This window comes from Rhinolophus ferrumequinum, chromosome 4, assembly GCF_004115265.2.
Source record: "Rhinolophus ferrumequinum isolate MPI-CBG mRhiFer1 chromosome 4, mRhiFer1_v1.p, whole genome shotgun sequence".
NCBI classification, from domain to species: Eukaryota; Metazoa; Chordata; class Mammalia; order Chiroptera; family Rhinolophidae; genus Rhinolophus; species Rhinolophus ferrumequinum.
In genome coordinates this window covers 99585064-99600434 of record NC_046287.1, presented here as the reverse complement: position 1 = coordinate 99600434, position 15371 = coordinate 99585064, and the positions used below count along the sequence as shown (strand labels likewise).

The 15371-nt window shown below is 38.3% G+C and overlaps 1 protein-coding gene across 5 annotated transcripts in view; it reads left to right on the top strand.

Moving 5' to 3' along the window:
• LNX2 (ligand of numb-protein X 2) overlaps nucleotides 1-13818 on the top strand; it is a 66295-nt gene extending 52477 nt beyond the window's left edge. For all 5 annotated transcript variants that reach the window (XM_033104466.1, XM_033104462.1, XM_033104464.1 and 2 more), the window contains 4 exons: nucleotides 3039-3216; nucleotides 5849-6080; nucleotides 9227-9385; nucleotides 11538-13818. In XM_033104466.1, coding sequence (XP_032960357.1) covers nucleotides 3039-3216; nucleotides 5849-6080; nucleotides 9227-9385; nucleotides 11538-11673 — 705 coding nt within the window. In that variant the 3' untranslated portion in view covers nucleotides 11674-13818. The remainder of the gene's footprint in view (nucleotides 1-3038; nucleotides 3217-5848; nucleotides 6081-9226; nucleotides 9386-11537) is intronic.
• The last annotated feature ends 1553 nt before the right edge of the window (nucleotides 13819-15371 follow it).

Genomic DNA, 15371 nt, shown 5'->3' with positions numbered 1-15371 from the left:
CGTCCCTCTGCCAGGTGATTCATGAGAAGTGTTTGATCTTCCAGAAGAATCTTCTATTTGTTTAGTCCTGCTTGAAAGGGGGATTTGTCTTGGGTTGCTCGTTGAAATGCAGCAGTTGGTTATGTGATTGAAAAGGCATAAGGAAGGCAGTGATCCACAAGTCTGTGCTTAGCACCTGGGCACGCTGCCTACAAGAGCAGAATTAGATACGTGATTATTAAACATATAAATCATAGATTTTGACAGGTACTTGTATAGCATATTTCTTTTTATATTACAGCTTATAGGAATGCAACCCTAAATCATTTAAAATTCCCGTATGTTGTGCTTTTTTACAGCTTCTTCAATATTTCACTGGCTTTATAAGATATTCCTAGGTCATTTGTGCTGAGAATTTTGATACTGTCAACTTTAGTTGCAGGAACTTAAAAAGGGTAGTATTTTACTGCATTCTTTATTTATTTCATTTCATCCTTCACTTGAACTCACTTTCTGGTAGGCCAGGCATTTCTAAACAATGATGTTTACCCAGTGAAAATGTAAGCTAAATGTGAGCTTCCAAAGTCATTCTCCTTAAGTGAAATTAAATTGCTTTACCAAACAAAAACTTGGTCTCCTTATAAACTATGTGTTAAAATGGCTTCTTAATGTAAGTACAGTATTTGAGAAAGTAATTACCTTCGGAATGTCACAGGTACCCCGAGAAAGCATTGCTTAAAGACACAAGCATTTTTGGCCCATCAGGTTTATCTGGTTTTCTGAGCTTAAGTACAGACTTGTCACTGGTCTTTGGTTTAGTTGATACTTATAAGAAATTGTAACCACAGACTGTTCTCATTTCTGAACAAAAACCAAAATGTCTGAAGGAAACCTATAATTTTGCCTTTATAAGGATGACTATAAAAAAGGAGTTAGTGTTTTGAATAGGAGTTTTTTCATGTAGCTTGTCCTTGCTTTCTTTACAAGATATATGTATACATTCCTAAATAATTATAAGGCCAAAGTTGATATTGAATCTTTTATGTAATTGAATTATACAGTAATTTGAGATATGGTTATCTATGACAACATTATAATTTTAAGACAGTTTTTATAAACTACTTAATCATTTCAACATTCATATAGACAACTCTGCTTATTTCATTTTTTGTTTTGGGCACATATATTTTTCTCTTTTAACTGCTAATTCTTATTGAATTATTAATACCAATTATTATCAACACCAATTATTATCAATAAGTATTAATTCAGTTGTTATTGAATTACAATTCTTAATTATTAATGTAATTCATATATTTCTATTGTTGATATTGTTAATGTTAATAGAATTATCGTTATCTACAAATTCTTTTATAGTTTATAGCTGTTAGAAACCTTTTTTTTTTAATTAAAGTTTATTGGGGTGACAATTGTTAGTAAAGTTACATAGATTTCAGGTGTACAATTCTGCATTACATCATCTATAAATCCCATGGTGTGTTCACCACCCAGAGTCAGTTCTCCTTCCATCACCATATATTTGATCCCTCTTACCCTCATCTCCCACCCTCCACCCCCCTTACCCTCTGATAACCACTAAACTATTGTCTGTGTCTATGAGTTTTTGTTTCTCATTTGTTTGTCTTGTTCTTTTGTTGTTTTTGGTTTATATACCACATATCAGTGAAATCATATGGTTCTCTGCTTTTTCTGTCTGACTTTTTTTGCTTAGCATTATACTCTCAAGATCCATCCATGTTGTCACAAATGTTCCTATATCATCTATTCTTATCGCCGAATAGTATTCCATTGTGTCTATATACCACAACTTCTTTATCCATTCATCTATCGAAGGCCATTTTGGTTGTTTCCATGTCTTGGCCACCGTAAACAAGGCTGCAATGAACATTGGATAGAAACCTTTTGAGACATTAACTGCTACTGTTAAACTTAATGGGATAGTACCCGTGTGGTGTGGGTACATATAAACAATAGGTATACATAGTGCATCATGCTCTATGTACATATACAAAACGTGTGTGTGTGTGTGTGTGTGTGTGTGTGTTTAACTTGCATGAGTTCAAATCTCACTTATAGGTATATGATTTGGGGCAAGTTACATGACCTCTCTAAAATTGTTTCCTCGTCCATAAATGGGGCCAATAATAGTATTTATTTTCAGGAATATCATGAAGATGAAAAATAATGCATGTAAAGCCATTAGCTTTGCACATAGTAAGCCCTCAGTGAACGTTAGTTACTGTTATTTTAATATTATTGCATGTATACATTGTTTTTTATTGAGTTCTAATTCAGAAGAAACGTAATGTTTTAAATTCTTCTTTTCTTACTTCCAGGAGTGTCTCAGTAATAAGGAGCAATAATAAATGTCAGTAAAATCTCTTTGCACTGAGAATATAGTTTGTTGGGAATTTATTTCCCTGTCATTAACTTCTTCAAAAGTTTAGTTACTTCATATCATTCTAGTCTTTCATGAAGATTTTGAGGGTAGATTTGCACCTGCCTCATAATTGGGTATTCTGATAATCCTTGTACATAAGAATCAGAAGATAGGTCTGTAGCTTTTTTCTAGTGGTTAGCAAAATCCACATTTTTACTTTTGTACTACTCTGTCAACTTTTCTTTCAAAGAATAGGGGGAGAAAGATGGAAGAAAAATCAATTGGCTCATCTTCAGAATCTTAAAACTCAAATGCATTATTTACTTTTATAGAATCGATTATTCTTAGAGCTCAAGGTAATTGTACAACTGATGTGTTTATTTTACTTTGACCTCCACATGTCAACTGTCTTGAGTTGTTTCAGTTCCATAAATAGTCGTATGAAAATGCGGTCATCCAAAGTTTGACATTGTGACCCACAGTGTTCAGTGTCGTGTTTGCATCTGTGAGGAACTGTGTGTTACTTTCAGTTCTATAGTAAGTGATTCAAAAAATGACATAATTGCCACATAAGCTTTCACTTTAATTTAAGCTGTCTTCACTGAGTATTATTCATTCTAGTGAATACATCCAATAGATTTTTCCTCTCATGATTTAGGATCTTACCCAGTGTGTTACATGCCAAGAAAAACACATTATTGTAAAGAAGGAACCACACGAGTCCCTTGGAATGACGGTAGCTGGGGGCAGGGGAAGTAAGAGTGGTGAATTGCCCATCTTTGTGACCAGTGTGCCACCCCATGGCTGCCTCGCGCGTGATGGCAGAATCAAGAGAGGTAAGCCAGGCTCCTGAACAATTTCATCACATCTTCTCCTGAATTCAGCTCACGTTTTTAAAAATAAAGAATATGTACAAAGTTTTCTGTGGAACCTGACTTTTTTTAATCCTTTAAAATGTCCCTTGCATATATAAGCATAAAGCCTCTTCATAAGATTAGAAAAATGTCTAATGTGAAGGAAAATTGCTGAAGCTTGGTATTTTCTGACAGTTATTTAGACTTGAATTATTTTATATTGGAAAAGATGCTAAGAAAATTATGCTTTCCACATTATGGCAGACTAGATTCTCTGAACAATCATCTCTAAATAACGGTTGTTGCTTATAATAAAGTGTCAATGTGGGAGGGAGCTCACAGAGGAGATGCAGTAGAAGACAAACATAAAAAGGTAGTGGGTTTAGGAACTAACTCATTTACAATTTCACATCCCTCATCCGTACTATATAACTTGTATGCATGGGAGTGGCAGTGATAAAAACAGCATCCTCCTTACGCTTGGTTTGTTCATATGGAAAAGCGGGTCTTAAAAGCTGTTTTTCCAAGAATGAAATTGGATCCCTACCTCACACCACATACAAAAATTAACTTAATATGGATCCAGGACCTAAATGTAAGATCTAAAACTTACAGAAAAAAAGCACAAGTATAAATACTCGTGACCTTGAATTAGGCAATGGTTTTCTTAGATGTGACACCAAAAACACAATTAACAACAACAAAATAAACTGGACTTCATCGAAATTACAAATTTAATGAAGGACACCACCAAAAAAGTAAAGAGAGAACCAACTGAATGGGAGAAAATATGTGTAAATCATACATCTGATGAAGGGTTTGTATCAAGAGTACATAAAGAACTCTTATAACTCAATAATAAAAAAGACAAATAACCCAATTTAAAAATGGGCAAAGGATCCAAATAGACTTTTCTCCAAAGAAGATATGTAAATAGCCAATAATGACAGGAAAAATGCTCAGTGTCATTAATTAGTAGAGGGATGCAAATCAAAACCACTTCACACCCACAAGAATGAATGTAAAGAAATTGAAACTCGCATACATTGCCAGTGGGAATGTAAAATGGTAAAACTGTTTTGGAAAACAGTATGCTGTGTTTTCCCGAAAATAAGACCTAGCCTGACCATCAGCTCTAATGTGTCTTCTGAAGCAAAAGTTAACAGAAGACCCGGTCTTATTTTAAGACAGGGTCTTATAATATATCATATCATATATCATATATAATTAATATAATACCGATTAGAGTTGATGGCCCGGCTAGGTCTTATTTTCGGGGAAACACAGTAGCAATTCCTCAAAAGTTAAGTGTAGAGTTACCATATTATTTAGCAATTTCTATTCCTGGAGAAATAAAAACATGTGGCCACACCAACTTATACATGAAGAAGGTCCATAGCAATATTTTTCATAACAGCCAGAAAGCAGAAACAACCCAAAAGTCCATCAGCTAATGAGTAAATCAGGCCATGGGATATTATTTGCCCATAAAAAGGAATGAAGTACTAACGTAAGCTACATTATAGCTGGACCTTGAAAACATTATGCCTGCGGAAAGAAGCTAGTCACAAAAGACCACGTATGGTTCCATTTATATGAAATACCCAGAATAGGCCTATCTATATAGAGAGAGTAGATCAGTGAGTGCTTGGGACTGGGGGAAGGAAGTAACTGCTGATGGGTACAGAGCTGTTTGGGGCTGATCTAAAAATGAGGTGTAATGGTTACACACTGTGACTATACTAAAAACCATAAAATTGTAACTTACTAAAGGAGTGTATTGAATGTTACATGAATTATATCTTAAGAAGGCTGCTATTTTTTTTAAGTTATTTGTCCAAGTGTAGAATTGGGGATAATTTTATTTCTTTCTTATTTATTTTGTTTTCTAAATTTTCTGCAATGAGAATGCTTCAATAATCTGAAAAATAAATGATAAATTGGGAGAGGAGGATTTTCTATAGGCTTTCTTGCTGCAAATGTGTGTTTCCTCTAGAAGTAATCCTTTCCTTCCTAACCTTTTATTTAATCCTCCTTGCCCTTTTTTATTATATTACCTGACAGAGGAACAAATACTTTTTCTTCCTCAAACAAGAGAAGATGTTCAAATCACAAGTTTCATTTCTTTGTGTAGGCCCCAGGATATTTTCTCTTTACATATTCTGATATGTTTGCATTGAGTGAAATATGTAGGGCTGTCTTTATGTATAAAACTGTGTAAATATGAAACAGTATATTAAAAATTCATTTCCAGGAGCAAAGGATCAAATAATTTTTGAATTGGATAGAACAGTAGAGATCATTAAAGCTCAAAGAAAGAGAAATGAACTTGCCAGGACCTGACCCAGCTCAACTAGAGCTAAAAATTCCAGTTGAATCACTGGGCCTCAAAGCCACGCTTTTTCCTGTATACTATGAAATTATTTTACATTTTTGGAATGTTTTTCATGAGTTGGATTTTTTTCTCAGTATTATAAAAACTACAAAGAAGTGAAAAATGTCCTTTTGCCTTGTGTGAGTCATTGGAACTAACTTTTGTTGATTAGCTTACAAGTAACTGAATTTACAGGGAAATAATCACTTGGTCATTTTTCTTGTCTCGTCATTTGAACAGGTGATGTGTTGTTGAATATCAATGGCATTAATTTGACCAATTTGAGTCACAGCGAGGCTGTGGCCATCCTGAAAGCCAGTGCTGCATCCCCCACCGTTGACCTCCGAGCACTTGAGGTCCAGGTGGCTGAGGAAGCCACCCAGGTCACCGACGGGCTGCCGAGCACGTTCAGTGAGAACGAGTATGATGCCAGTTGGTCCCCATCGTGGGTCATGTGGCTTGGGCTTCCAAGGTACTGACAGCTTTTTGTGGTTTCATGAAATAATTGTAATGCCTTCCTTTGTTAGTGCGTAACCCAGTAAATTCACTCACTGAGGGGGAAAGGGGCTTTTGTTAGATACAAGTAGCAACATCAAATCAAGTAACAAAAGAAAAATGGTAATTTTTCTTAGGTTATTATATGTTAAAAGGTAAATTTAATAATAAGAACCAAGCTAAAAAGACATCTGTCTATAAAAATGAATAAAGCCATCTGTCCATTTCTGGTTCGGCTCGTAAGTGGACGAGCCTGAGATTGCGTGTTCAGCCTCTTCTCAGGAAAGCTGCCATTTACAGTGTCCATTCTGGTACATGTGCTTCGGGTCACAGCGTGGGGCCTTATCCTATCCCAGAAGCCTTTCTCAAAGACCTTTTTCCTTAATCCTTTCAACTCTCCTAAGAAGGAAGGGTGGACATACCCTTTAAGCCAAATCATTGGTGTTCAGGAATAGCTGCTCCTAACCGCCTTTCTGAAGTTCACTGCTTCGTGACTGACCAACCAGCCAGGCGTCCTGAGCTGGTCACTGTCCCGTCAGAAAAGCATTTGGACCTCCAGATGGTTGCTGCTTTATCCAATTTTGCAATAAGGAGAATGTGTAGTACTATCTTTGTTTCCAAATCAGTTTAGGTTCTTAATATATAAAAGAATCCTAGAACTGAACTATGATGAAACATTCTGACTCTTAATTCTTTAAAATGAAAAGAGCTATCTAGCTTCATTTGGACTAAATTTGTAATAACTAGAATTTGTATAGTGATGGATGGTTTATAAAGTACTTTCACAAAGAATAACAGAAGAAGCAAGGATATTATTGGATTTTTGGATATTATTGGATTATCCAATTGGATTATTTGTTGATAATCTAACTTGCTGACTTTTCCTCTTGGTTGAAAAAAAAGAAAAACAAAAAGGCCTGAAATAATAGAATTCATGTCTCAGGTACCCGTAAGGTCCTTGTATATGGATCTTGTAGAGAAATTTTTTTATGGCAAAGACTATTTAACTACTTCATATGTGTCTATTCCATGCACGAAAACTGATTGATTTTTTTCTCATTGAAAAGTCAGCATAGACTTAGGTGGCTGCTGTTATACTCCTGCAGACATGCTATCTAATTTGTAAAGTTGTAGCCATCAGAGGGAACCTCGTTGATCTTGTTAAATACTTAGCCTGATGGCTATGACCTGTCGGTTTAAACCTAGAATGTCCGAAAGGCCCCTACAGACAGTAGGGGGTGAGAGGTCGTTTGCTCCTGCTGTGCTGAACTGAGCAAGTCCCACCACTGCTGATGGACAGACAGCCCCGTGATGTCCTGGAGAGACGCTCTCACACTGGGGCTGCCGTTCGTTTTCCCTGTCTGTTATTCCAGTCTAGTTTGGGGGTCGGCATCTTTACCCCTTGTGTTCAGAGCATTACCCCTTGTGCCAGGAAGAATAACAATGGTTTTCGGTGAGAAATACAGTGTAGTAAAATCTGTTTTTGAGCCCCTGTATGGAAAGAATACCTGTCAAGTCGGAGATCTGTATTGTGTGCAAATTTTTGTTCAACAAGGAGGTGTCAGAAGGACAGCTGTTCTGTGGGTACAGGTGGCACTTTTAGCCAGTTTCACATCGTACAGGGTACCAGCTCTGCTTTTCCTGGAAAGGGAGTTTCTTCCACTGGAGTTTGCTGGGGTTGTACCAGACAACTGTCTGTTTGGGTTTGCTTTGTTTGTCTTTTGCAGAAGATTCTAATAATGAAAATAACCTACACTTTACCTGAAAAACCAAGCCAATGCATGGCACTCTGTTCCATCCCAGAAGCCCTTTTAGAGGTTTTTCTAATCAGCAAGCTGAGAAACCAGACCACATTGGAAGTTCTAGCATACTGTATATCAGTTTATAGAACTGGCTTTATTAAATCTTTTTAATAGATGAAAAACAGGAAACTTTGCCTTAGATGCCTCTTTAGCCCATTTCACCTAAAAACGAAAGATATTTCTTGTAAAGAAATACATTTTTTTGCATCATTTGGGGGTTTTCTTTCTTTCTATTTTTACTCGTACTTTTATGTTATTACTCATGGCTTGTTCGCAAATCCATAGAGCTATGGAAGTGTAAATAGAACATTTGCCCCCTCCCTGGACAGCATCCTCCAAACTGGCAGTAGCATTTTAACTGTAACGTCTCAATGTCCATTATATAAAAAGTGGGGGGATAGGTTTTTTTGTTAGTGTTTTCCAGATTGAGTTCCCTATTTTGTCACTTGGAGTCTCCATTTAAATGGAAGCATTTGAAGTGAAAGAGGAAAGAAGGAATTTTAACTCCTCGTGTAGAGAGAGTGATCTTACTTTTTTTGGAAGCTGCCCCACTGCTCGTTTTCTTCTTTCATCTGAGTGCTGAGACCAGCAGGACTAGGCTCCTCCATACCATTTTTTTGTAGGTGCACATTTTTTTAATTAGTATCAGGTGTACAAAACAACACAGTGATTAGACATTTATACACCTCACAAAGTGATCACCCCCATAAATCTATTACCCATCTGACACTGTATGTCGTTAAACATTATTGACTGTATTCCCTATGCTGTATATCCCTGTGACTATTTTTTAAATTATAGTTGACATTCAATATTTTATATTAGTTTCAGGTGTACAGCATAGTGGTTAGACATTTGTATAATTTATGAAGTGATCCCCCTGATAAGTCTAGTAGCCCCCTGGCACTACACATAGTTTTGTAGATGCAAATTTTGAAAGTACACATTTTGAAGATACCAGCGTATATCAGAATGGAGAGCCTTGTTGACGCTGCAGTGAACAAATACAGACCCAGAACCATTTCATACAAATTTCCCAGGTGGGACTTATCACCACGTTTGTTTAAGCCATGTGTGTGTGCACACGCGCGTGCACTTGGAAAGAGAAGACTGAAAACAGTTAAAGAACTTGGAGTCTACCTGGGACTGCATCTGTGCTAGAAAATGGGTCATCAAAGTACTATATTCAGAAGGTAGTAAAGCAGCCCCTCTTCTTTTCCCAACAGTGCTAAGTATGACATGGGACAGAGTTATAACAAAGATGAACAAGGTGTAAAAGCCTCCAAATTAATTGTTTCTTGACTTTTATGTTTGTTTATAGTTCCCTGCATAGCTGCCATGATATAGTTTTACGAAGAAACTGCTTGGGAAGTTGGGGCTTTAGTATTGTTGGTGGATATGAAGAGAACCACACCAATCAGCCTTTCTTCATTAAAACCATTGTCCTGGGAACTCCTGCTTATTACGATGGAAGACTAAAGTGAGTCTTGTTACATGTACTGCTGTGATTCATGCTTGTGATGGACACGCTCCTGACCGGGGGTCAGCTCCAAATTCAGCTTGTTGTCTGCTCCTGCAAATAAAGTTTTGTTGGAACACGGCCACGGTCCCTCGTTGACATGTTGTCCGAGGCTACTTCTGAGCTATAGTGGCAGCCTTTTGTGACCGAGACCATATGATGCACTAAGACTAAAATATTCACCATCTGGCCCTTTACAGAAAAAACTTTGCCAACCCTGATCTAACCTGACGCATAGCCTTTACCACCATGCCACTTGTAGCTGTGGTTTGCTGATCTAATGACAGCGCTGACCCTGAGTCATCAGATTGGACACACTGTGATGTGACAGCTCGGAGCAGTTTTCCACGCTGCCCACTCAGGTCCAGTCCTGTCATTAGATGACCCTGTTTATTTTTGTCCGTAGCACTTATGTCTACCTAACATTGTACTTATGCAAGCCCCACGTGGGAGGCTTTTGTTGCATTTATTGTTCTGTCCCTGGCAGCCAGAACAGTGCATTGCGTGTATAGTGAGGTCTCACTAAATGTTTCACGATGGATGAGTGATATTTGCAGTGTGCCAAGTACAGTGTGACGTGCTTGTGATTGTATTATTGAATCTTCTCAACAACCCTATGAGGTGTATTTGGCGGTGTTATTCCTGGCTTATAAACGAGATAACTAAGGCAGAGAAAGGTTAAGAAACTTGCCCGTGATCAGATAGCTGGGAGTGGTTGGCTGCCTTTCAAACCCAGAGCTGCCTGGCTCCACAGCCTTCCCCATTGTGCCTCTGCTAGTTGTCACCACTGAGCAGAGGGGACTCGCTCAGCCTCCATGCAAGTCTCGCTTCTTTCTCAAAACTCAGGCACCGGGAGGAGGAAACAAGTGATTATATCAAGAGTTTCTACAAACAGAGAGGAGATAGGTGATTGTAAGTTCTTAGTGCCTGGTTTTGGATGAAAGAAGCAGTTCTTAAAAGTTAATGTTGAGGGGCCGGCCAGGTTGCTCAGGTGGTTGGAGCTCCATGCTCCTAACGCCGAAGGCTGCCGGTTCGATTCCCACATGGGCCAGTGGGCTCGGAACCACAAGGTTGCCAGCTTGATTCCTCGAGTCCCGCAAGGGATGGTGGGCTGCGCCCCCTACAACTAACAACTGGCAACTGGATCTGGAGCTGAGCTGTGCCCTCCACAACTAAGACTGAAAGGACAACAACTTGACTTGGAAAAAGTCCTGGAAGTACACACTGTTCCCCTTCTACAATAAAATCTTAAGGAAAAAAAAAAAGTTAATGTTGATATCTAGACAGACTGCTGCACAAACAGCGAGTTGACACTGCAAACGGAAAGTGACATCGAAATCATACTATGAAAAGTCGATCAGGGTTAGTTACACATGCTCCAGATCAGTCTGTTATCAGATTATTTTATAAGATGGAAGGCATTGTTTTATAAGGAAAGTGTAGGGGAAAACGAATTCATCCTTCTCTTAGCTAAATTACTTGGTCAGTTTGGGTCTCGGTTAAGTAGTTTATAATTTGTGTTCCACCTATTTCCAAAAAGAAATTGAGGTAGCTAGCAATAAAATAATATATTCATATGACAAACTAAAAACCAAAAGTCATAAAAGATAGACAGGTCTTCAGGTCCATTTCCCATTGGTGATCATCCTGCTTGGAGGACAGTGAGCGTCAATGGCTGACAGAAGAGGAGGTGTGGGTCTTCTTCTTAATTTACTTGACTCCTCGACTGTGTGAGCTGTAAGAGTGAAAAGAGAACTACAGTCAAAATAGTAAGCAACCCCCTCCAAACGCATTATTTGATGTTTTCAAAAGAGGCGGCAGATTTCTTCGCTAAATCGTATTTTGCTTACGCATATTTATTTGAAAATTACTCCACTGGCCCTTGAAATCACCCACCAATTACAGGGGAGGTTGGCACAGGGGTGTCCTTGACTGGCCGATACAGGCTTAAAAAAATCGCCCCAGATGTTCCCCAAAGTAGATAATACACCCCAGTCGTTGACAGTTGGTAGTTAAGGGACACTGTGATTTCATGCTGAACAAATCTCAGGATAACGTGTTTGATCCCTTGGAAATACTGACAGTCTGTTTGTTTCTGTCTGTCTTTGTCCAGATGTGGAGACATGATCGTGGCAGTGAACGGCCTGTCAACTGTGGGCATGAGCCATTCCGCCTTAGTTCCCATGTTGAAGGAGCAGAGGAACAAAGTCACTCTGACGGTTATTTGCTGGCCTGGCAGCCTGGTGTAGGTTTGGAAACTGGTTTTGAGTCCAACATCTTCCTTTTTCAGGTTCTAGGAAGAAGACTCTTTAGTTGTATAGTGTTTCTGGTTATTAGGAGCTGGTCTGTGCAGGGCCCAAAACCACTAAGATTGTCCTTTTGTTATTATTTAAGTGGTTTTCCTAAAGCGAGCCACATTTCTTTCAGCTGGGAAACTGTCTTCCACTAACCCTGTGAGTTCATATTTTCAGAATGTGACCTATAATCATGAATGAAGTCTGCCCAAACTGTGACCCAGCCAGCTGGGTTAGAGGGCTTCTGGTGGCTCCTTGTTTTCACGGACTGAGTCATAAAATGAGTTACACGTGCCCCAGGACTGGTACCAGTGGCGACGGTTGCCATAGCATTTGCTGTCACTGTTGCCACGAGCGCCATGAGTGGATACATTTTAAATTTGGATGGTAATCCTTTCCCGTTTTTTTCCATCGGTGCCAACATTTCAAAACTTCATGCTGTTTTATAAGTTAATTTTTCTGGCTTATTTTATTTCTAGTTTAATCTCTCAGTACCTATAGATGATGAAGACGTAAGTTTGACACTACTAAAGAGATGTATAAAAAATAATGTATCATTATTAGAATAGTAGAGAATAAATGATAATGTTCTCCAATGGCACAGCAATTTGGGCGATAATTATAGTTCAGTGCTGGAGATGGTAAAAGCTGCATTTACTTGAACGAGTTCAAAAGCATTAAAGATTCTGTTCCAAAGGAATGTTTTGTTATGTAGGAAAATTTTGAATCATTTTTTGCTAAAAATCATTTCCTTCTGTCAGCAAACTTGGCTGGAAATGTTTTTGTGATTTATGCAATTAAACTAGATGGTAAAGAAAAAACCATATTGCTATTAAATACTCATATTACAGCTAAGTAGGAGAAGGTAGACCTTTTTTATTCTAATAAGACTCTTGAGTGTTTTAGAAACCCTTATTTTTCCCATTATTTCTTTAATTATGAACTTAATTATTTCAAGAAAAAGTCTGAAAAGTTCTGTGTGTGTGTTTTTTTGTTTATGTTTTTTTAATCCGAAACAGTAGGTTTTAGATGTTAATATCTTTCAGTTAGTGTTTGGTCACTAGACTATTTCATGTTTTCTGAAATGTTTTGAAAACTATAACCAGCCCATTTTGTTTGTCCTTTATTCAACATGGTTGTCCTTTGGAAGAACATACAAGGAAGTGAGTAAGATAAAAATATCCTTACCTTATTAATGGTATGCATACTTGAAAAAAGTTTCATTAGAAACCTAGTTCAGAATCTGAGCTAATTTACATATGACCTCTGTAGTAAATGGTCTTGATGATCAGAGAATGTGTTTCAAAATACTACAGTATATAACGAAGCACGACCACTTTGTTTTCGAACTTAGCAATTGCATTGCTGGGGTTTATTGTAGCTGCAGCATGTCACTGATTATTCCAGTTAGTTTTCTAATGATTTTTAAAAAACATATCTCTTTCGAATACATAAGAAATGGCAACCATAATTGTTACTAACTTGTTCAGCCCCTTATCCACACTGTATGGTCCACAGATAACCAAGGGGGGGCAATGCCCCATACAGTATATTACTGTTATGTCATGATTGGTATTGGAAGCAGTTTGATATTAAATGCTTTGATATGCTAATTGACATGGAACAAGTTTTTATCCTGCTCCCCAAATAGAATTTTGTAACCTACTTTGCTATTTTTTAAAACATTTTGTAAGAATGCGTCATTTTGAGGGGAGTGGCCATCCATCAACAAATATCCTAACTGCTGCTTTGTTATATATAAAATACTTTCATTGAATTCAGTGGTATAATCAGTATTTTGAAAGAAATTTTTTTCAATATTATTTTTATCATGGAAATCTTGAAATCACCGTAAGCTAATTCAGTTTTATTACAAAGGACTATAGCTTTTGGTCAGAATGATATTTGGTGATGGAAAATTGTTCCTAATTTATTGTTACTGTTGAAATATTTGAATTTTGTCATTTGAAGCTCAAAAAGTGAAATATTTCCATTTGTTCTGTGCCTTCAGTTTAAATTATTTCAGGATTTGTCAGATATGTTTCAACAATGGTGTGATAATCATTCTGGATGGAAATAAAAGTCATCCTTTCAATAACAGCGATGTCGTCTCTTTTCTGGAGGGGCAGGTCCTGACTCAGTGTGTAATGCTTACTTTTGTTTGTGGCACCACTGTCGTCACAGTATCCCATTGACACCTCAGGGTCACAGGTCCCCCTTATAGTTCTCAGTCATGTAGGCAGAATACATGTGAGGTCTGACAGTTAAGTTCACGAACTCATTGCAATGATGTTGCTAACCTTTTTTGCTATCAGAGGGATTATTCATTACGAATTTGTACCAACTGGACAAACAGTTAACCAGGTTTACTATGTAGAAGTGCTGAAAAGGCTGCGTGAAAAAGTTAGACGACCTGAACTTTTCACCAATAATTCATGGCTCTTGCATCGCAACAATGCACCAGCTCACACGGCACTGTCTGTGAGGGAGTTTTTAGCCAGTAAACAAATAACTATTGGAACAGCCTCCCTACTCACCTGATCTGGCCCCCAATGACTTCTTTATTTACCCAGAGATAAAGGAAATACTGAAAGGAAGACATTTGGATGACATTCAGGACATCAAGGGTAATATGACAGCTCTGATGGCCATTCCAGAAAAAGAGTTCCAAAATTGCTTTGAAGGGTGGACTAGGCGCTGGCATCGGTGCAGAGCTTCCCAAGGGGAGTACTTCGAAGGTGACCATAGTGATATTCAGCAATGAGGTATGTAGCACTTTTTCTAGGATGAGTTTGCGAATTTAGTTGTCTAACCCTATTGTATGATCCCTATTGACTCTTGGGGTTTTGTGTATGCAGTACCTCTAGACACGTGGCTACTGAGTACCTGAAATGTGACTAGTGCTACATGACAAAACGATAATACCTAGGATATATTGGATTATATAAAATAGATTATTAAAAAAATTTAAAAACAAATTGTTTTTAATTAGAAGAAAGTTGTCTCTTGATTTCCTAGTAAATCAAGTTCAAACGAAGGCCTCTGTGTCTGACCCCCCAGTCTGGTTTTCCAGACACCTCTGCAGTCCCTTTTACCCTCGATATTCCAGCGGGCTCCCTCATCCCTAGGTGCTGCCCCACGCATGCTTAGTGTCACTTCCCTGTAATGCTCTCCCTTCTCTGCATGTCACATGGCCCCCTGTTTGGAGGTGTAGCTTGAACACAGCCCCATTTGCTTCCTCCTGCCTCCACTCCCCACTTTCAAGAGAATTACCCTTCTTGTATGCACCTCAGCCAGCTTTTATATTTGATGTATTGTGGCTCTCACCACTTCCTACCTAATTGCTGTCACAGTCGATGGCCTTTGATGGCCACCCTGCGATTCTGAGTACCGCTGATACCCTAAGTCTGTAGCTCCCACAGTCTGTAGACTGGATAGCCTATTGCTTTGAGGTACCTAATCTCAGTGCCCCAGAGTGAACCTGTGTGTCCCCAAGCATTGGCCTATTTCCAATCTCTCTTCCAATCCCAACTCGTATCAGAGTAACTTTTCAAAACCCTAGCTTTGATCATCGCTGTCGCCGTATCCTCCCCCGGTTTAAAATTCTTCAGTAGTTCTCTGCTGTCTATAGGACGTTGTCAGGATGGCTTGGC